Source organism: Podarcis gaigeae (assembly GCF_964106915.1).
Source record: "Podarcis gaigeae genome assembly, chromosome: 1".
NCBI classification, from domain to species: Eukaryota; Metazoa; Chordata; class Lepidosauria; order Squamata; family Lacertidae; genus Podarcis; species Podarcis gaigeae.
Window position 1 is genome coordinate 3,817,874 of NC_139678.1, and position 22,577 is coordinate 3,840,450.

General features: G+C 47.4%; 1 protein-coding gene across 1 annotated transcript in view; it reads right to left on the reverse strand.

The window, feature by feature from the left end:
• Window positions 1–22,577, reverse strand: part of NIN (ninein) — a 116,818-nt gene that overhangs the window by 88,548 nt on the left and 5,693 nt on the right. Inside the window, exon 3 of the mRNA XM_083753789.1 lies at window positions 6,176–6,382. Within this exon, the coding sequence (XP_083609915.1) occupies window positions 6,176–6,361 (186 nt within the window). The 5' untranslated portion in view covers window positions 6,362–6,382. The remainder of the gene's footprint in view (window positions 1–6,175; window positions 6,383–22,577) is intronic.

Consider the following 22,577-nt stretch of genomic DNA (forward strand, 5'->3'; position numbering starts at 1 on the left):
GCAGCGTGCGAGTGGGCAGCTAGGTTTGGGGGTGGCTTGTGGGCTGGTCAAACAACCGTCCATGGGCCTTTGGCTGCTGCCCCCTGCTCTTAAGTCCTTCCAGACGGGAAAGACTGTAGTCCAACAGTAAAGCATCTGCTTTGCAGGCAGAAGTTAACAGAGTCAACCCCAGCTGCCTCTAGAGAAGACTGGGAATATCTTCTGCCTGAACCCTTGGAGAATCGCTTCCAGTTAATGCAGACCATACTGAGCTGGGTGGATTAGTGGTTTGACTCTAGTATAAGGCAGCTTCTAATAGTCCTAAACTTGTACCATTTTCCACATAGGATATTACATCTTTCCTTTCGATAATAGCAATCACACCGGGGGAAATGTAATTTGCAAAGAGGTCTTAAGACTCCTTCCCTATTTGAATGCATCTTCCTGTTTCTAAAGCTGGCAGTGGGCAGGGATCAAACTTCTTTGCAATGCCAGTGGTTCCCCCAATATGCAGAAACCAATCTGGGGAAAATCTATGCAGCTTGGGACAAAGAAAACTAGAGTTATAAAACAGATTTTCTAGAGAATGGTAGACTACAGACTAGACAGGGGTCAGCAAACTTTTTCAGCAGGGGGTCGGTCTACTGTCCCTCAGACCTTGTGGGGGGGCTGGACTATATTTTTTGGGGAGAAATGAACAAATTCCTATGTCCCACAATTAATCCAGAGATGCATTTTAAATAAAAGGACACATTCTACTCATGTAAAAACACGCTGATTCCCAGAGCGTCCGCGGGATAGATTTAGAAGGAGATTGGGCAGGATCCAGCCCCCGGGCCTTAGGTTGCCTACCCATGGACTAGAGGACCTTCTAGTGGTCTAAGCTTCAACCAAAGGAGGTCACGTGACCCACAGGTCAGCTGACACTCGCCAGACAACAGTCTGCTATGTCCAGTGAGCAAACAACTATCTGCCTGCCAGATTTGGCTGGGCAGGATGGTCAACTGCAGACCACACTGGCTGGATTAGGATTTCAGGTGCTGTGTGTTAGGGAAAACCGAGGTGAGAGCAAAGAAACCTGAAACCCTCCTCGTCAAGTTACATTTTTAATGCTCTTTTCAAAGTGCTTTTGATGTCGCGCTCAGCTTCTGAACCTACAGAGAACTCTGCGAGTCTCGTGGTTTTTAAAAATTGATAACGCAGAAGGCGATGTTTAGGTTGTAAAGCAGGAGAAAGTAAATTCAAGGGTGCCCAATCTACTCCCAACAGAGGCTGCGATCCTAAATCCACTTAGGGCTTGTCTGTCCTGTGCCTAAAACGCATGGGGCCAAGAGGTTTTCAGTTTGTCCCAACTCTATCCTTGGGGAAACCTGCTTTTTGCTGCTGAATTGGAGCAAGCACCAGTCTGCAGAAAACCAATTGACATTTGCTCCAATTCAGCGGGGGGGGGGGGAGTGGGTTTCGCCCCGGGGAAAGAGGTTGGATAAGTGGATGTGTAGCTGAGCCCCTACTTTAGAGTAAGCCCCACTGAATTCAGCAGACCAACCTCTGAGTAAATATAATGAGGATCTAGGGCCAGGTGATGTATCAATCCATAGCCCAAAATCAGTCTGAAGTCCACACACAGTGATAACATTTCATAATATTTGTCAGGGCGATATATTGTGAATCAAAATGTGTGTGTGAGGTAAAAAATTGCAATATGGGAGAAACTGTGGAGCTGGTCATCATTTCTCATGATTCCTGCTGCCCCTGTTGTTCTGTACAGTCGTACCTCCGCTTACGTATCCCTCTGGATACGTAAACTTGGGTTTGCGAACACGGCAAACCCGGAAGTGTATACGTCTCGGTTTCGCCGCGCATGCATGCGCAGAAGCGCTTTGCATGCGTGTGCAGAAGGGCGCCTCCAGTTTTGAAGTTTGCGGGACGCGGCTGGACCTCCAGAACGGATCCCATTCGTAATCAGAGGTACCACTGTGCTATAAAATAACAGTTGTAACAATGTGTTAAAGGTAAGTAAAATGTGTAACTTTTAGACCCCTGAGTAGTAACAGATGCCAGGACATTACCTTGTTTGCCTCTTCATAGTTACATCCTCATTTCAGACATCATGATATAACAATATTGTGATGTTTAGCTGAACAGTTCTCCTCAGGGCTCTCGTATCTACGGGACCGCCTCTCCTGGTCTGCCCTGCAGAGGACCTTAAGGTTCATGAATAACCATAGTTTAGAGGTCCCGGGCCCTAAGGAAGTCAGACTATTCTCCACCAGGGCCTTCTCAGTGATGGCTCCGACCTGGTGGAATGCTCTGTCCCATGAGACTAGGGCCCTGCAGGACTTGATCTCCTTCCGCAGGGCCTGTAAGACAGAGCTATTCCGCCTGGCCTTTAATTTGAATTCAGCCTAATCTTTTATTTCCCTTCCCTTCCCTCCCCCTCCCCTTTTATGAAGATCACCCGCTCTGAGACCCCACAGCTCATTCTCCTCTGGCCTCCTCACTGGCCCAAGTAGGACCAATTCAGCCAGCTAGATCTGGGGACTATCTAATGCTTATTGGATGGATTTCCCCAAAATTGATTTCTGAACTTTTAATTTTATTGTTATTCATGTTTTTATACTGTATTTTATGCTGCTTCTACAATTAAGTGTTTTAAATTTGTTGTTGACTGCCCTGAGCCCGGTTTTCTGAACCGGGAAAGGCAGGGTATAAATAAAAATTATTATTATTATTATTATTATTAATCATCAGCGCTGACTGGCAGCAGCCTTTGGTGAAGCAGGATTTGAACCAGGAGCCTTCCAAAAGCACCTGCTCTCCCAACCCAACTAAGGCCCTTCCCTATAGAGCCATGGGGCTGCATGACAAGGGGGCATAAGAGAGACGGAAGGAAAGCCACATTTTCTTTTCCACCTCTTTTTTGGGGGGTCTTTTCCACCCCCTTTTTGGGCCCAAAAATGGAAGCAAGAGGAGTTACCGACGATTGAAGAATGGAGGATGAAGTTAATGGACTATGCAGAACTAGATAAACTAACAGGAAGGATTCGAAACCGGCGAGACCAGAAATTCACGGAAGACTGGAGTAAATTTACAGGCTATTTGGAAAGTAATTGTGAAGATCAGACGACGTTTGTAGGGTTGCAAGAAGTTTTGTGAGGAATATTATTGGAAGTATTGCAGAAATGGAGAAGGGGGAAGATAATTTATTAAGAGATGTAAAGGCAATATAAAGTTAAGAAATGAAGTGGTTAAAACGGTGGATCATCAGAGGTGCTGATGGAAGTCTAAAAAGATTGTATAAGTGATAGGTTTTGTGGTACATTTTATAATTTATATGTTAAAATCAATAAAAAATATTATAAAAAAGGTCTTTTCCACCCCACCTGAGTAGGTAAGCTACAGTCATGTGGCGGTGCTGGGAAAACATCAAGCCCGGGAGCCATAATTGGAGAAGTCAAAGAACAGCCGTACATGCAAATCAAAAGAAGCCACAGCCAGAATGGGACAACTTCTGCAAGCGAGTTTGCCTTGTTCTGCCCCCACCGCAGTCAGGGGCTAATTGAACTTCTGGTCGGTGGCTCCGTTTGATGCTGTGCAGAGAAGACTCGGGTACCCAATTTGAGAAGGAAGGTTTTCTGCGAGCGAGTCTTCTTATTAGCACAAGAAAGCGTCCCGTTTCAAGCCACTCATTATTTCCCACCAGGTCCCCCCCCCCCATATCTCTCCCCGCACAATGGAAGTCTGCACACACCCTTAAAGATGCGGGAATCTTCTTCTCTTGGGAGAAAGAGATGGCTTCTAACACTTCCCTCCCTGTCCTTGGGTTTGGGGGGGGGGGGGAGAGAAGGCTTTCTTCACTTCAAGCAGAATAAAGCTCATTTCTGCTTCCAGGAGAGCTTCGCACAGTGTCAGATACAGAGGCTACCTTCAAATGAATTCCAATGGAAGAGATGGAAAAGGGGGTTCTGGGGGAAGTTGGGGGGGGGTTCTGCACTCATAGCAAGAGGGGGGAATAATAGGCTTGCCACTGTGGCGCTTTGCAATCGTACGAGCATTTATTGCAATTCCAGTATTAGGAAGAAATTACCTTGCACGGAATAATGAGGGACAAAAAACAAAAGTTCCATGGGCCATGATCTGAATTGGTTTTAAGATAGTTTTCGTCTAATGACAGCAAAAGTGACCATCATTAGGACGGATGAAGTGCCTGTGTAACGGTTTATTATTATTATTATTATGGTGGTACCTTGGGTTACATACGCTTCAGGTTACAGACTCCACTAACCCAGAAATAGTGCTTCAGGTTAAGAACTTTGCTTCAGGATGAGAACAGAAATCGTACTCTGGCGGTGCGGCAGCAGCAGGAGGCCCCATTAGCTAAAGTGGTGCTTCAGGTTAAGAACAGTTTCAGGTTAAGAACGGACCTCCGGAACGAATTAAGTACTTAACCCGAGGTACCACTGTATTATTATTATTATTATTATTATTATTATTATTATTATTATTTGCTATTTATAACCCGCCTTTTTCCCAGAACTGGACTCAAGGCAGTTTATGCAACTTAAAGTAAGCAGATAAAATATGAAGAGCTAAAAACATATAAAAGAGAATCATTTAAAAGTAATTTAACTCTAATAGGAGACTATACTATCTGAAGAAGTGTGCATGCACACAAAAGCTCATACCAATAACAAACTTAGTTGGTCTCTAAGGTGCTACTGGAAGGAATTTAATTATTATTACTTGTTTCGACTAAGGCAGACCAACGCGGCTACCTACCTGTAACTAGGAGACTATACATATAAAAAGAATTATTAAAATACAGATAATGAAAAAGGGAGGAGTTTATGGAAGGGCTATGTATCTCAAGGACCTAGGAAGATGAGCAGTGGTCTATCTGCACTTGCTGCAGCTATGGTGGTCTGGGTCTGTATAGGGGACCACCTGGGAAACTCATGCGCGTACAATCTTCTGTTCCATGACTCAAGGAAGGTAGCAAACCACTGTAATAATTACCTTTGAGACCTCTTGCCCTGCCTGACTAAGGCATCCCTTTTCCACACCAGGCTAGGCAAGGAACCGCCAACCTTGTGCCCCCCCCCCCATGTTCTTCAACTCCAACTTCCACCATCCGTGACCACTGGCCACACTTGTCAGGGCTGATGGGAGTTGGAGTCCAACAGCTCCAACCCAACCTGTGTTCATCGCTTTGGTCCATCTTGGAATAGACGAAGGACTGTCACTTGAAAGATGGAGCAAGCTTGTTTTCTCCTGCTCTGGAGAAAAGGACCTGAACCCGTGGATTCAAGTTGCAAGAAAGGAGATTCCGGATAAACCTTAGGAAGAACTTTCTGAGGGCAAGAGCTGTTCAACCTTCAGACTGCCTCAGAAAGTCTCTGGAGGTTTTTAAGCAGGGTTTGAATGGCCACCTGTCATGGATGATCTAGTTGAGATTCCTGTATTACAGCGGGGTACAGCGGGGTATTACAGCGCTAGACCATGGGTAGGCAAACTAAGGCCCGGGGGGACGGATCCGGCCCAATCGCCTTCTAAATCCAGCCTACGGACAGTCCGGGAATCAGCGTGTTTTTACATGAGTAGAATGTGTCCTTTTATTTAAAATGCACCTCTGGGTTATTTGTGGGGCATAGGAATTCATTCATTTTTTATTTCCAAAATATAGTCCGGCCCCCCACAAGGTCTGAGGGACAGTGGACCGGCCCCCTGCTTAAAAGGTTTGCTGACCCCTGCGCTAGATGACCCCCCAGGTCCCTTCTAACTCTATACAGTGGTACCTCAGGTTACAGACGCTTCAGGTTACAGACGCTTCAGGTTACAGACTCCGCTAACCCAGAAATAGAGAACAGAAATCGTGTGGCGGCAGCATGGCGGCAGTGGGGGGCCCCATTAGCTAAAGTGGTGCTTCAGGTTAAGAACGGATCTCCAGAACGAATTAAGTTCTTAACCCGAGGTACCACAGCAATTCTAGGATTTTATGGTCCTCTGGCCCCTCAGACATAGCTCAGCCTCCTGTCTCTCTTTACTCCCACATGGATTCTTCTCCCTCAGCTTTCTCTGGTCGTCTCTGGCCTGTTCCCACCCTTCCACCCTGCCCTTACCCTTTTCTTCCGATCTCCCCACGGTTCCCTTTTCCTGAGCATGTCCTCTCAGCACCCAAACCATCTGCCACTCTTACCCGGCTCAGGAGATCGCCCTGCAGAAGCGTCTGCTGCAGCGCCCCCGGGGCCACCGTTTCCAGTTGCAGGACGTGGCAGAGCTCAGTCAGCTCCTCGTGGCCCAGGGAGCCAGTGCCGGTGACGTCAAAGCTGTCAAAGAGCTCTTTGAGGCGGGCTTCAGACTGGTCCTGCTCAGCTTCATCCATCCCATAGCCCACTGCGCTCAACTGTCAAAGGCAGAGAGAAGAACAACAGAAATAGTTAGTTACTCTTGCAAGGACTCCAGAGATGTTGAAGATAATGCATTTCTCTCTCTTGCAACCATAGTTTTGTTGGGACGTAACACCAAACCACGGTTTGCCCTAACTGCGGTTTGTACACCCAGGCATGTGTTCCAGGTGTAGAAGCAGACTGCGGTTTCTGGGGTTCCCCCTCCCCACTTTGCCCAAGATTTCCAGCAAACTATCCTTGCTGGACCATAAAGAAGGCTGATCGCTGAAGAATTGATGCTTTTGAATTATGGTGCTGGAGGAGACTCTTGAGAGTCCCATGGACTGCAAGAAGATCAAACCTACCCATTCTTAGGGAAATCAGCCTTGAGTGCTTACTGGAAGGACAGATCCTAAAGCTGACGCTCCAAGACTTTGGCCACCTCATGAGAAGAGAAGACTCCCTGGAAAAGACCCTGATGTTGGGAAAGATGGAGGGCACAAGGAGAAGGGGACGCCAGAGGATGAGATGGTGGGACAGTGTTCTCGAAGCTACGAGCATGAGTTTGACCAAACTGTGGGAGGCAGTGGAAGACAGGAGGGTCTAGCATGCTCTGGTCCAGGGGGTCACGAAGAATTGGACACGACTAAACGACTAAACAACAAGATCCTCGACAGTGATCGTAGTTTGCCAGTTTGGATGAGACACCAAACAACAAGTTTGTAAACTGTGGTCCACTCCCAGAAACTGTCCTTGCAAACCCCAGATCCACATTATATCTGAACCATCTCATAACCTCCAGAGGCAGTTCTGGCAGATATACATTTATCCCTTCCAACTCTGGGATTCTCCAGTGCTGCACTCAACGTCAGATCCAGCTTTAATTGCCTTGCAGCCAGGCACCGACTCTGCCTCCATCTATTTCCTGCTTGGCAGGGGGTTGGACTCGATGGCCCTTGTGGTCTCTTCCAACTCTATGATTCTATGATTCTATTGCCAGGCTTATCTGAATTGCAGAAAGGCTGGCCTCCTCTGACAAAGGGATCCCTCCATTGTGCAGTTCGGTTCCAGAAAAAAACAATCTTAATTGCCAACAACAAAACCTGAAATGTCTCCATGAAGAAATAATGTCCCCCAGCAGCTTCCAGATCAAATGTAAGCTCCAGGACAGCAGATAGCACACAGCCCAGTAAGAAATCTCTTATCTCTCCCTCGCCTCTTTCTGTGCTCGCTCCCTCCCCTTCCTCTGTTCACCTCCTTTGAGCATTTCTCTAAACTACCTGTTGGAATAATGATGGTGGGGTCCTCAAAGGCCCAGGCTTTGCTTTCCATCCCAGGCTCAGTTTCTCCATATTCAACAAAGGATGCAGAGCTGATGGATGCGTTAAAACTGGCGAGAAAGGAAAGCCAGTCTACAGAGCACAGAAACTCCACCTCATCAGCACCACAGCTTTGCATCTGGCCTGCCCAAATGCTTTTTTTTAATATCTGCAATTATGAGAGTTAGAAACTTGTTTTGCTGTAAACTTCTCAGGATTTCAATACATACAGCAAATGCATCATAGAACTGCAGAGCTGGAAGGAAGTTTGCAGCTAAGCGATATTTCGATATATCATCCAAAACCGGTTTGAAGAGAAAGTTGCTCTTGTGCCCGGGTCCCACTTTCAGGCTTCCCCTTGGGCCTCTGGTTGAGAGAAGAGGCTGCTAGACTGGATCAGCCCCCAGTTGGATCCAGCAGAGCTCCTCGCATGTTCTTAGAGCAGCGCATACATGCTCCTGTAATCTTGCTCAGCAAACACACGCAGGGGCCACTGGGGAACAGATGCAAGCCAGCCTCCAGTGCCGCAACGTAAACAGTCCCTTTGCTTACACTGCCTTCATTCATCAAGGAGCAGCTCGACTTAGTTTCACTACAGACAAATGGCCCAGGCGAGGTGCGAGGCTCCCTAGAGCCCCACCAAACCCCTGGGAGCTTGAGGTAATGCTTTGTCAAAGGGTATTAGGAAGGAGAAAAACAACCTGACTTGCAGGAACAAACAAGCTCCGGGCAGTTTTAGAAAGACGCTTTTAAAGAGACGAGACAGAGAAGCCAAACCTCACAACTGGCATTGGCACCAGAACTTTAGCTATTCCCACGAGCGTTTCAGTTCTGCAGAAACTGTGGCAGGACGGATTACCAGAGAGTAACTTTCCCCCCAGCACCATGGTCCTAGCTTTTTACTGAATCAGAAGCATGGTTTTTGCAAAAGCTGAAAGACACTGATAAACTAAGAACATATCAAGAGCTCAGCTGTTCCAGGCTGTTACCCTGTTTATTTCAACATTTTCTTAGTCAGTTGTCTGGGGGAAAAAATGTATGGCAGGGATAGTCCTGTCTCCCTGGTGCAGAGATTGCCACCCACTCTCAAATCTGATAGGGCAGCAGATTCTTCTGATGGGTGGGTAGGTTGCTATTCTAGACAGCCAAAATCTGTACACATGGAACTACATATCTTTGCTATAAGAATGGTCACTGGTACCTGAGTGTGCTTTTTCTTCCTTCTCCCTCCCACCTCTTTTGCCTTGTGTGTCATGTCTTAAAGGCAAAGGGCCATTAGGTCCAGTCGTGACCGACTCTGGGGTTGCAGTGCTCATCTCGCTTTTTTGGCCAAGGGAGCCGGCGTACAGCTTCCGGGTCATGTGGCCAGCAGGACTAAGCTGCTTCTGGCGAACCAGAGCAGCGCACGGAAACGCTGTTTACCTTCCCGCCAGAGTGGTACCTATTTATCTACTTGCACTTTGATGTGCTTTTGAACTGCTAGGTTAGCAGGAGCAGGGACCAAGCAACGGGAGCTCACCCCGTCGCAGGGATTAGAACCGCCGACCTTCTGATCAGCAAGCCCAAGGCTCTGTGGTTTAACCCACAGCGCCACCCGAGTCCCTGTGTCATGTCTTCTTCGACTGCAGATCTGAGGGCAGGGGCTGTCTTACTGCTGACTTTTGCAAGCCGCACCCTAGGAGTCCTTTGGGGCTAAAGGGTGAGGCACAAATGCTTCAAACAATTAACAGGAACATGCTTACAGGGCTGCTTCCAAAAGTTACCCACTATCTGAAGAAGTGGCACTCTCACAGGTACCACCTAATACCCATTCTACATTTGCAAGAGCTTGAGAGTAGCGGCAGGAAACTTTTTCCACCTGACCTGCTCTGACAAAAGTAGAAGCAGCCCCCTCCTAACTACCAGCAGCTACCTGCATTCCCTGAGATTCCCTGGATCTCAACAGGATGGGAAGTCCTTGGTGGCTGCCGTATCGCTGGTATAATCAGGGTGTGGCCCAAAGCAGGGGTCGGCAACCTTTTTCAGCCGTGGGCCGGTCCACTGTCCCTCAGATCTTGTGGGGGGCTGGACTATATTTTGAAAAAAAGATATGAGCGAATTCCTATGCCCAACAAATAACCCAGAGATGCATTTTAAATACAGTCATACCTCAGGTTACAGATGCTTCAGGTACTCGTTTTTGGGTTGTGAACTGCGCCAAACCCGAAGTACCAGAACGGGTCACTTCTGGGTTTCAGTGCTCGCACATGTGCAGAAGCGCTGAGTTGCGCTTTGCACATGCGCAGAAGCGCCGAATCGCGACCTGCGCGTGTGCAGACGTGGTGCTGCGGGTTGCGAACGTGCATCCCGCACGGATCATGTTCGCGACCCAAGAATCCACTGTAAAAGCACAACATTCTACACATGTAAAAACACCAGGCAGGCCCCACAAATAACCCAGCATGGACACGAAAACTCATACCAAGTACAAACTTAGTTGGTCTCTAAGGTACTACTGGAAGGAATTTTTTTATTTTGTTTCGACCAACGCAGCTACCACCTGTAGCTACTCATGTAAAAACATGCTGATTCCCAGACCGTCCGCGGGCCAGATTGGGAAGGCTATTGGGCCGCATCTGGCCCACGGGCCTTAGGTTGCCTACCCCTGGTCCAAAGGCTCGTGATGCAGCTCCCTTGCTAAAGCTAAGCTGGTCTGAATCTGCCTGGAAGGGAGAGCTCCTCCTGCAGAGGACATTACTCCTGCTTTGGGTTCCGGGATGGAAAAATGCAGGTTATACATTCTACCTATTGCAACAGTTTATGTACCACTTAACCCCTTGGCTTCTAAGCCCACTGAGGTCCAGCGCTGAGGGCCTTGGCGGTTCCCTCCCTGTGAGAAATGAGGTTACAGGGAACCAGGAAGAGGGCCTTCTCGGTAGTGGCTCCCACCCTGTGGAACACCCTCCCTTCAGATGTCAAGGAAATAAGCAGCTATCTTATTTTCAAAAAACATCTGAGGGCAGCCCTGTTTAGGGAAGTTTTTAATGTTTCATTCTATTTTTAGTATTTTGTTGGGAGCCGCCCAAAGTGGCTGGGGAATCTCAGCCAGATGAGCAGGGTATAAATAATAAATTATATTACTGTATTATTATTATTATTATTAAGCAGTGCACAACAAGATGAAAAGGATACAATAAAGAGGAAAACTGGTCAAAATTAACCATGAGATCGAGGGGTGGGGAGAGGGCAAACCTTGAAAAGCATGCAGAATTAAAAACAGGTCTTCAGCGGATCAGGCCAGTAGCCTATCTAGTCCAGTATCCTGTTCTCATATTCACCAACCAGATGGGAAACCCACAATCAGGATTCGAACACAAGACCCCTGTCCGCTCCTGCAAATGGGATGCAAAAGCATTGCTGCCTCCGACTGCGGAGGGAGAGCCTACCCATCCTGGCTGGTAGCCATGAACAGTCCTCTTAGTAGTGGGGGGGACGGGGACTGTCTGATCTCACCTGGGATTCAAGGTACCATTCAGAAGACACGGAAAAGCACCCGGGAGTTTGGAGAGCAGCAGCTGAAGCAGACCCTGCAACCGACTCGCTCACCTGTCTGCCTCGGCTTTCTCCAGACCCACAGGAAGGCGGCTGCTACTCTTGTTCTCCCAGGCTGCTGCCCCCCCCAGAGAGAGAGAGAGAGAGAGTAGCCTGAGCTGATCAGATGCAGAGCAGGTTCAGGAGACAAAAGAGAGACGAGGTGCCCGCCGTGTGGCCACCTTTGCGTTCTGCTTCTGGGTTCATTGAGGCACCTGCGTGGATGGAAAGAAGATGATGGGCAACATCAAGGCTTGGCATGCCTGTGGTCCTCCAAAGGATGCTGGATTCCAGCTCCCAGCAACCCCATCCAGGAGGACCAATGTTCCAGGAAGATAGCTCCAGCAACCTCTGGAGTAAAGAGGGCACCATCGGTCCATTTCGGATTCTCTCCATTTCTCGTTCCTCCCCACTATAGGAGCCAACCTTTAAGGTCCAAAGTCCTTTCAGCGTCCCCAATAAAATATTAGAGGGGGCCAGGGGCTCCCCTAAGATGACGGGCATTGCCATTTCAATGGTTCGTGCGTGCCGTGTCTTGCGATCGATTATGCAGGGCAGGACTTACCCGCCGCCCATATTTTATTCAAGTTGGCGCCCCTGCTCCTCCCCCGGATAAAAAAATCATAATTTCAGTTTATCCATTTAGGATGCTGTTTTCGTAATGTCTTCATGAACAGATTGAGGCTGAATCCTGACAAGACAGAAGTACTATTTTGGGGGGACAGGAGGCTGGTGGGTGTGGAGGACTCCCTGGTCCTGAATGGGGTAACTGTGCCCCTGAAGGACCAGGTGCGCAGCCTGGGAGTCATTTTAGACTCACAGCTGTCCATGGAGGCGCAGGTCAATTCTGTGTCCAGGGCAGCTGTCTACCAGCTCCATCTGGTACGCAGGATGAGACCCTCCCTGCCCCCAGACTGTCTTGCCAGAGTGGTGCATGCTCTGGTTATCTCCCGCTTGGACTACTGCAATGCAATCTACGTGGGGCTACCTTTGAAGGTGACCCGGAAACTACAACTAATCCAGAATGCGGCAGCTAGACTGGTGACTGGGGCCGGCCACTGAGACCACATAACACTGGTCTTGAAAGACCTCCATTGGCTCCCAGTATGTTTCCGAGCACAATTCAAAGTGTTGGTGCTGACCTTTAAAGCCCTAAACAGCCTCGTTCCAGTATACCTAAAGGAGCGTCTCCACCCCCAACATTCTGCCCAGACACTCAGGTCCAGCGCTAAGGACCTTCTGGCGGTTCCCTCACTGCAAGAAGCCAAGTTACAGGGAACCAGGCGGAGGGCCTTCTCGGTGGTGGCGCCCGCCCTGTGGAACGGCCTCCCACCAGATGTCAAAGAGAAGAACAACTACCAGACTTTTAGAAGACATCTGAAGGCAGCCCTGTTCAGGGAAGCTTTTAATGTTTAACAGACCACTGTATTTTAATACTGTACTTTATTGGAAGCCGACCAGAGTGGTTGGGGAAACCCAGCCAGATGGGCGGGGTATAAATGATAATAATAATTTATCAATATTTTAGTGCAAATTTCCCCCAATGTTTTTCTTTTAATTTCATTTAATTTAGCCCACCCTTCTCTTCCAAGGAGCTCAGGGAGTCCTGCATGGCATTGTCCCTCCTCATTTAATCATCACACCAACCCTGTGAGGTAGGGAAGGCCTCCTTCGCACTGGGCACCAAGACTTTTGCAGAAGAACACCATGGGCAAATGATGCCACAGGCAGGGGACGGTAGGTATTCCTGCCCCACGCTGCTGCTGCTGCTGCTGCTGCTGCCGCTGCTGTCTTCCTCCAAACATGCTATTTTGCTTTATCCCTTTTAAATCCCAGATAATCTCTGGTTATCCACGAACAGGTAAAACGAGATAGAAGGACTTTCACCAGCGGGGAGTGAGCGTGGGAGGAAAACCTGCTCAGGATCAACATTTTTAGAAAGGAAAAGGGAAAAAAGGAGGTGCATTTGTCAAAGCTAATTATTTCTAAGCAAAGCAGGAGTGCAAAGGGATATGATCTCCGCTGCCTTTCTGGTACTGGCCTGTTACTCAACCAGGACTAGAGCCATGTAAAGCCTTCATTGGAACATAGTGACCGCTGTATTTTTGAACTAGGTGCCACAGAAAGCACTATAGCTGGCAGGTGGGGGTCTGCATTGCCCCCCCTTACACCTAGGTGATGCCACCTCCCCGCTTTCCTTCAAACCCCTCCTCAAGGAGCCCTTCCCATTTCCCACAAAGCCTTTGGCACAATCCCCAGGCCACATTCCTTGCAATCAAACTCAGACTGTAAGCGCCTCTGGGGCAGGGACCTATCTTGCGGTTTTTGCATCGTTCACATTAGGGATGCAGGAACCTGCCTTGAACAGAGTCAGGCCAAAGGTCCACTTAGCTCAGTTTACACAGACTGGCAGCAGCTCTCCAGGAAGTTGGACACGAATCATTCTCAGCCACGCCTGGAGATGCAATGATATACAGGCCATTAACACAAACAGGAAGCCTCTGGATTGTAAGTAATGGGATAAATACTAGGACTCGGGTCCTCCCCCTTTACCTGAGCAACAAAGGATGGTCTCATCCCAAGTCCCACCGATTCATCCAGCAAACCCTGGAATGGTGAATTTGTTTTATAAGGTTATTTATGAGCCATTTTGACCCAAATGTTCCCCGCAATATGACTTACAGTTTAGATTTAACAGAGTATGTTGACCTCTGACTAAATGCAGGCTCCTCACTTTATTAGCCACTTCCTTCTGTGTGAATTCGGACAAGATCCGGAAGCTTCACCCGCGCTTAGTATAATGTCTGAACCAATTTGCAAGCTGGAATCCTAAACCATGGTTTGATATAGCTTTGCTAGTTTTGATAAAGACATCTCTAGTTGTATTTAAGGATGATTTGGAGGAGGAGGGGAAAGAGGCTGCGATATCAGGAAAGAAATCATAGAATGGTATTGCTGGAAGGGGACCCAAGGGTCATCTAGTCCAACCCCCTGAAATGCAGGAATCGCCGCTAAAGAAACCCGGACAGGTGGCCATTGAACCTTTGTTCGAAAACCTCCAGTGAAGGAGAGGCCACCACTTTGCAAAAGAATCAGTTCCACCGTTGCACAGCCCTCACCCCAGAAAGCTCTTCCTAATGTTTTGTGAGAATCTCCCTTCTTGTCATTTGAATCTGTTGGTTTGGGTCCTCACCTCTGGAGCAGGAGAAAACAAGCTTGCTCCCTCTTCCATGGGGCAACCCTTGAGGTATTTGAAAATGGCTATCCTATCTCCTCTCAGTCTCCTCTTTCCCAGGCTAAACATTCCCAGCTCCTTCAACCATTCCTCATAAGGTGTGGGATGTGAAACACAAGAGCAGCCAAGTACAACATTCCTAGAGTGAACACGTTTACACATGGGGAGGAATGTTTGTCCAGCCAGCAGGTAAACTTCCTGTTTCCTTCTGGGCTGGGACAGACTTCCTCTGCATGTGACTAGAGGTGGGCGTGGCCTCACCTGTGCAGGTAATGACAAAAGCACAGGGCAGGGCAGCCATCTCTCTCTGTGACTACTTTCGTCGAAGAAGCAACATCTGCTTAGCCAATGATTCTCTCCAGCCAAGAGAGGACAAAGGGACTGTCTCCTTATGAGATAATTTCCAGGTGTATGTTACTTTTCTAAGCTAACTCTGTTTTCTGGGATCTGATTGTGAACAGAATGTGAGTTGAGTAAACTCTTTTTTATACTTTTATAGAATACTGTGCCATGTCTTATCTTTTATGAGGGAATAAGGGGAAAATACCAGAACAGTTATTATAGAGGCTTTAGCGAGCCTGAGCAAACGCATCCATTGTGAGTTTAAAAAGGGAGAATGTTACTCTGCTAAAATTGTGCTATATAATCCAACAATATATCCTCTCCTGCATCCCTGAACATTCCCACATAAGGCTTGGTTTCCAGACCCTTGATCATCTTGGTCGCCCTCCTCTGCACACCTTGCAACTTGTCAATATCCTTCCTAAACTGCGGCACCCAGAACCGGACACATGACTCCAGGTGTGGTCTGACCAAGGCAGAATCAAGTGGGACTATCAAATCATAGAATTGTAGAGTTGGAAGTGACTGTGAGGGTCATTTAGTCCAACCCCCTGCCATGCAGGCATCTCAGCTCAAGCATCCATGACAGATGGCCATCCAAACTCTGCTTAAAAACCTCCAAGGAAGGCGAGTCCTCCGTCTCTCTTGGTTACTTCCCTTGAGCTGGACCCACGACTTCTGTAATCACAATAATAATATAAACCACGTTTCGACTTAGCTTTTGAAAAACGCACCTGGGAGATTTGGAGGAGGTTGAGGAAGAGATGTCAAAGAGCCGGGGGAAAGGGAGGGGGCTCCAAATCACCAAAACAAAAGGCAGCGTTTCGATGTGGGCCTTTTCATCTCCACTCCAGATGGCCGGGCAGCTGAGAGCGCGGCTGGAATGCCTGGACTGCTTTGCCGTCTGCTCAATGGCTCCCCACCCAGAGATGCAAGAATAGGCCAGGCATGACCAGCCCTCGGCCACAGCTGGCAGAGCGGGGAGCAGCCGAGTCCAGTCAAATCTGCACCAGGTGCTCTTGCACAGATCCGGCCCCTTTCAAGGCTTGCTCCTGCTGGCCTGCGCTGCTGGATCTTCAAAAAAGAGTCACGGATATCTGGGAGAGAAATTTGTCCGGCCCTCCCAGACCCCGCTAATGCAGTACCACTCCCCCTCCATCCATGCACAACCTGGGTGTCCGTGTCGTGACTTTAATTCTCCCCAAGTTGGTTTCTCTTTTTTTTTTAAGTCGGAACAGATGGCTCAGCAAGGAAAGCCTTGCAAGATCTGCTCGCTTGACCGTAAGGCCGGTAGCTATTTTAAGACTGCCTCTTACTCCCACGCTCTGGTGGAAAGGTATTAGGGAAACACCAGGTTTCTAGGCGACGGAAGAACAAGATGTGGCGCTTTGCTTCATTAAGAAAAGGGAGCAAACATATTCCTAGACCTGGAGAGTTGGAAGGGACCAGTTTTCCAATCTGTTAAGGTCATCTTGAATCCTTATTCTGTCTTCTGCAGCACTGGCTACCTCTCCCAATTTGGTGTCATCAGCAAATTGGATGAGCATCCACTCAATTCCTTCATCTGTCATTTATAAAGGATGTTGGGAAAGATTGAGGGCACAAGAAGAAGGGGACGACGGAGGACGAGATGGTTGGACAGTGTTCTCGAAGCTACAAACATGAGTCTGACCATACTGTGGGAGGCAGTGGAAGACAGGTGTGCCTGGCGTGCTCTGGTCCAGGGGGTCACGAAGAGTCGGACACGACTAAACAACTAAACAACAACAACATTTATAAAGACAATGAACAACAAGGGGCCCAGGACAAAACCCTGTGGCACCCCACTTGTCGCTTTTTTCCAGGATGATGAGGAACCATGAATGAGTACTCTTTGGGTTCGGTCAATCAACCAGCTACAAATCCACCTTACAGTTACGATACGATACAATAATCTTTATTGTCATTGTCCCATACAGCACAATGAAATTGAAAAAATCTACATCAGACATTCAGAAACCAACAAGCATACTATCCCAGGCTGGTTAGCCCCCTAAAAACTCTGATACCCCATAATTAAATACAATATACTCCCATAGAGACTACCTTACACTACGTTTAAAACCAAAATCACATTTGGATAGAAACTGTTTCTCAGGCAGCTAGTCCTAGTCTTTATAACCCTGGACCTTCTTCCAGAAGGCAGAAGCTGAAAGAGATCATTTCCGGGGTGTGCACTATCCTGCGCTATCTCTGCAGCTTTCTTATGGCACCTGGAAACATTTGATCCAAGGAGGGAAGAGTGCACCCTATTATTCTCTCTGCAGTCTTTACAACCCTGGACAGCGTTGTTTTTCCCCTGACCGTGCAGCTTCCAAACCCCACACTCGTCCAACCCACATTTTCCCAGCTTCCTTGCAATAATTTCAAAAGCCCTACTGAAATCAAGATACACTATGTCCACAGCATTCCCCAGATCCACCAAGCTTGTAACTCTATAATGAGGCAGAGTTCAAGGACACATCTGAGCCAGGCAAAAGCACCCAACATGTGAAGCGAGATGGGTGAGACATGTTGCCTAAGGAGAGCCTCAAGGGCCAGGAAAAGAGGCATGGAGGGGCACATTTGGCCCCTGGCCACAAAGTTCTCCACCCATGTCGTAGGGCATGAGTGGCCAGCCTGAACTGGCACAGCAGCCAGCGTTGGAGCACTTCTGGACTAACACTCCCTGGTTTGGCTCTCAACATTTACTTATTTGCTGATCTGTCGGGGGGGGGGGGAGCGGAATATAAATAAATATAGGAATAATAATCTACCTGAGGCCAAGCTCCTTCCCTCTCTTATAAACTCTGATCCGGGGGGGGGGGGGATAGTTTTGACAGGTGAGAATGAAGTTTGTCTCAAGTCTTAACTTGAGGTGGAAAAATGTAACAGGTGTCGGATGTGTAATGAAACACTCTGGTTGTGAAACCCACCAAATAATAATAATAATAATAATAATTATTATTATTATTATTATTTAACCACGCCCATCTGGCTGGGTCCCCCCAGCCACTCCGGGCGGCTTCCAGCAAAACACTAAAATACGATAACCTATTAAACATTAAAAGCTCCCCTAAACAGGGCTGCCTTTAGTGACTTTGGGCTGCAAATCTTGGTTTGCAAGTTGAGATACCATGGTAGGCTATAGAGTCCAATGGAAATGACAATTAATATTCCGAGGCCTACGCCATGGGTAGGCAAACTAAGGCCTGGGGGCCAGATCCGGCCCAATCGCCTTCTCAATCCAGCCCGCGGATGGTCTGGGAACCAGCATGTTTTTACATGAGTAGAATGTGTCCTTTTATTTAAAATGCATCTCTGGGTTATTTGTGGGGCCTGCCTGGTGTTTTTACATGAGTAGAATACAGTGGTACCTCAGGTTACATATGCTTCAGGTTACAGACTCCGCTAACCCAGAAATATTACCTCAGGTTAAGAACTTTGCTTCAGGATGAGAACAGAAATCGTTCTCCGGCGGCACGGCAGCAGCAGGAGGCCCCATTAGCTAAAGTGGTACTTCAGGTTAAGAACAGTTTCAGGTTAAGAACAGACCTCTGGAACGAATTAAGTACTTAACCCAAGGTACCACTGTATGTGCTTTTATTTAAAATGCATCTCTGGCTTATTTGTGGGGCATAGGAATTTGTTCATTTAAAAAATATATATGAAGTCTGCCCCCCCCCCCACAAAATCTGAGGGACAGTGGACTGGCCCCCTGCTGGAAAAGTATGCTGACCCCCGGCCTACACTATCTGTTATGATACAGTGTTAGAGCTTTGAGACTGTAAATGATCTGACTCAGATGAAGGCAGCTTCCAAAGCACATGTCCTCTTGCAGCAATAGAACTGCTAGCACATTGCAAAGCTAAGCAGGGTCTGGTCTGGTTTCAAATTGGACGAGGGACCCCGTGTTGAGATTCCTGCATTGCAGGGGGTTGGACTGCATGACCCTCCGGGTCCCTTCCAACTCTTACAATTCTACGATTCTTGCACCTTTGGGCCTCGGACTCAAAACGGGAAGATCTCAAGCTCCACGTACAGGTGAACTTAATGAGGCCTCCTAAGAATAATGGCATTAGCTCATCACAAATCAATCCTTTAGAGAGGACACTTGCAAACAAAACATGGTTATCACAGCGGGTGGGAAGAGGAGGAGGAGGAGGAGGAGGAGGAGGAGGAGGAGGAGGAGGAGGAGGAGAAGGAGAGAGGGACAGAGAGCTCAGGCCGACATGCCGCTTTTGTTCAAGGGACTATCAGAGAGTTTCAAGGGTACAAAACAGCACTGGCATTGGGCATTTTCCTGGGCAAGAGCCCAATTCATCCCATATGTGGAACTGAGCACAGGGGTTAGTGGGTGGGCATAGATTCAGGTGAAGCAAGGAAGAAACAGCTTAATGTTTAGGGAAGTTTTTTAAATGACTGACGTTTTAATGTATTTTTAATCTCCTGTTGGAAGCTGCCCAGAGTGGCTGGGGAGTCCCAGCCAGATGGGTAGGGTATAAGTAATAAATTATTATTACATTATTATTATTAATGAGGACTAGCTTCTGGAACACGGCAGCCACCCGACTCCCTGCGTTTTACTCAGAAGGAAAATGGCACCCCACTTCCTAGATGATATGGGGAGTCTACCCTATAAAAAGCGTGATTCGGAATAGTGGTTTCCACACTCCACTACGGGAGATAATAGCACAACAAAATTGAAAACAGTCACCATTAACTGCACATTTATTCAAAATCCAATTGAGACTATGTAGTTTAATTAATTCGACAACACTGATGTTGAGCTTGATCCAGCGATAGCAGCTATTATTAATAAGTGGCTATTTTGCGACTTGCGGCGGCTCAGAATCGTAAATACAAACTCACGTGAAATAGGGGTAAGAGCGGTAAAATGTTAAACGCAAAGCAAAGAAGGCATTTCTAGTCTGTTCAGTCATAAATAAGTGATTGAGATGCCCAGAAGATGGGAATGTAAAAAAGTAAAGAACTTCTGGGAAATGATATATAACGAGATGAAAGAGATGTTGATATATACATTTAAAAAAAAAAAAAAAAACAAAAGCATTTTTACTTGGTATTATACGTCAGGACATGAATAGGCAAGACGTTAATTTTTTTTTATATGCAACAACTGCGGCAAGAGTATTGTTAGCCCCGAAATGGAAACAAGAAGAAATTCAGACGAAAGAAGAATGGCAGACGAAAATAATGGACTATGCAGAATTGGACAAAAGGACAGGAAGGATTCGAAACGTGCGGGACCAGAGATTTACTGAAGATTGGAAGACGTATATGAATTATTTGAAGAGCAACTGTAATCAACAAATTACGCTAGTAGGACTACAAGAGGTTTTGTAAGGAGAAATATATGAAGTGCTACAAAGTAGATAAAGAATGGAGATATTGGTTATGAGTTTTAAATGTAACAGGGAAAATAAGAAATGCATACTAAGAGATTAGATTGGAAAATTTCACTTGGCTTGCTTCCAGGCCCCAGTTCACAGAACCATAGAACTGAAGTCTTGGAAGGGACCCCGAGGGTCATCTAGTCCAACCCGCTGAAATGCAGGAATACGCAGGGATCAAACCTATAACCTTGGCATGATCAGCACCATGCTCCAACCAGCTGAGCTATCCAGGCTCCTGGTGCTGCTTTTATAGGAACACAGGAAGCTGCCTTTTGCAGCACTGAACCGCCGGGGTCCCTCAAGCTCAGTATGGCCAACACTGCCTGGCAGCAGCTCTCCAGGCGATATTACCTATATGAAGATGCAATATTGGACTGACCTTCTTTATACCTAGCAAAGGCTGGACCACTGAGTTACGGCTCTTCCCCTTTCATCCTCTAGATCTAGAACATTTCAGGGCTTGTGACCAAGAGACGGGCTCTCCCTGTAAACAAGGGTTAAATCATCTCCAGGAGCCAAGACAGGTACAGAACCCTTATTATCAGGAAGTTCATCCTAATATTTGGTTAGCATTTCTTTTCTTTTCATTTGGACCCACCGGTTCGGGTCCTACCCTCTGGAGACGCAGAATACAAGCTTGTTCCACCTTCCATGTAGTACTCCTTCAGATTTTTCTGAAGATGTCTATCCTGTCTCAGTCTGCTCTTTTCCTCAACCCTTCCTTGGTTTCCAGACCCCTGATCAGGGCCAGATTTAGGTTTGATAAGGCCCTAAGCGAAAAGCAATGACAAACCTAGACAGCATCTTAAAAAGCAGAGACATCATCTTGCCAACAAAGGCCCCTATAGTTCAAGCCATGGTATTCCCAGTAGTAATGTATGGAAGTGAGAGCTGGACCATCAAGAAGGCTGATCGTTGAAGAATGGATGCTTTTGAATTCTGGTGCTGGAGGAGACTCTGGAGAGTCCCATGGACTGCAAGATCAAACCTCTCCATTCTGAAGGAAATCAGCCCTGAGTGCTCAATGGAAGGACAGATCCTGAAGCTGAGGCTCCAAGATTTTGGCCACCTCATGAGAAGAGAAGACTCCCTGGAAAAGACCCTGATGTTGGGAAAGATGGAGGGCACAAGGAGAAGGGAACGACAGAGGATGAGATGGTGGGACAGTGTTCTCGAAGCTACAAACATGAGTCTGACCAAACTGCGGGAGGCAGTGGAAGACAGGAGTGCCTGGCGTGCTCTGGTCCAGGGGGTCACGAAGAGTCGGACATGACTAAACGACTAAACAACAACAAGGCCCTAAGCTCCTGAAAGTGATGGGGCCCTTTCTATGTCCAGCTGTCCTTTATCAACAACAAATGGTCGCTGTTTTTTGTGTTGAATATATGCTATATGGTAATTTATGGACCTGATGGGTATCTAAAGCCATTTACACATAACAAAATATGTATTCTATCAAAGTAATTGTTGAACTGAAATACAATTAAGAAGATGTACATTAATAGTGAAATACAATTAAGAAGACATATATTTTTGGGGGGCCACAAGAGACTGGAGCCCTAAGGTACAGCTTGTTTAGCTTATACGTAAATCTGACACTGCCTGTGATCATCTTGGCTGCCCTCCTCTGCACACATTCCAGCTTCTGAACCTCCCTGCATGCAGAAAGCTAGAACATCAGGTCCTTCCCTGACTCGCTAGCTCTTCGCACGCAGGGGGATTATCACAAAGGGATGCTTCCACGCAAGCCACCCCAAAGCACCTTCGCTGAACTTGGAATAAATCCTCCCGTCCATCCAGCACTTAGCAGTGGCTTGGCTTTCCCAAAGCCCACGTCCCCAGATGACAAATTTAAACGTTATGTAATGCAGACTCTTTCTATGGGGCGCCCAGGCCATGCTGGGACTGAATGATGACTCTGGAAGGGAGCAGTTCATAGAATCATAGAGTTGGAAGAGACCACAAGGGCCATTGAGTCCAACCCCCTGCCAAGCAGGAAACACCATCAGAGCACTCCTGACATATGGTTGTCAAGCCTCTGCTTAAAGACCTCCAAAGAAGGAGACTCCACCACACTCCTTGGCAGCAAATTCCACTGCCGAACAGCTCTTACTGTCAGGAGGTTCTTCCTAATGTTTAGGTGGAATCTTCTTTCTTGTAGTTTGGATCCATTGCTCCGTGTCCGCTTCTCTGGAGCAGCAGAAAACAACCTTTCTCCCTCTTCTATGTGACATCCTTTTATATATTTGAACATGGCTATCATATCACCCTTTAACCTCCTCTTCTCCAGGCTAAACATGCCCTGCTCCCTTAG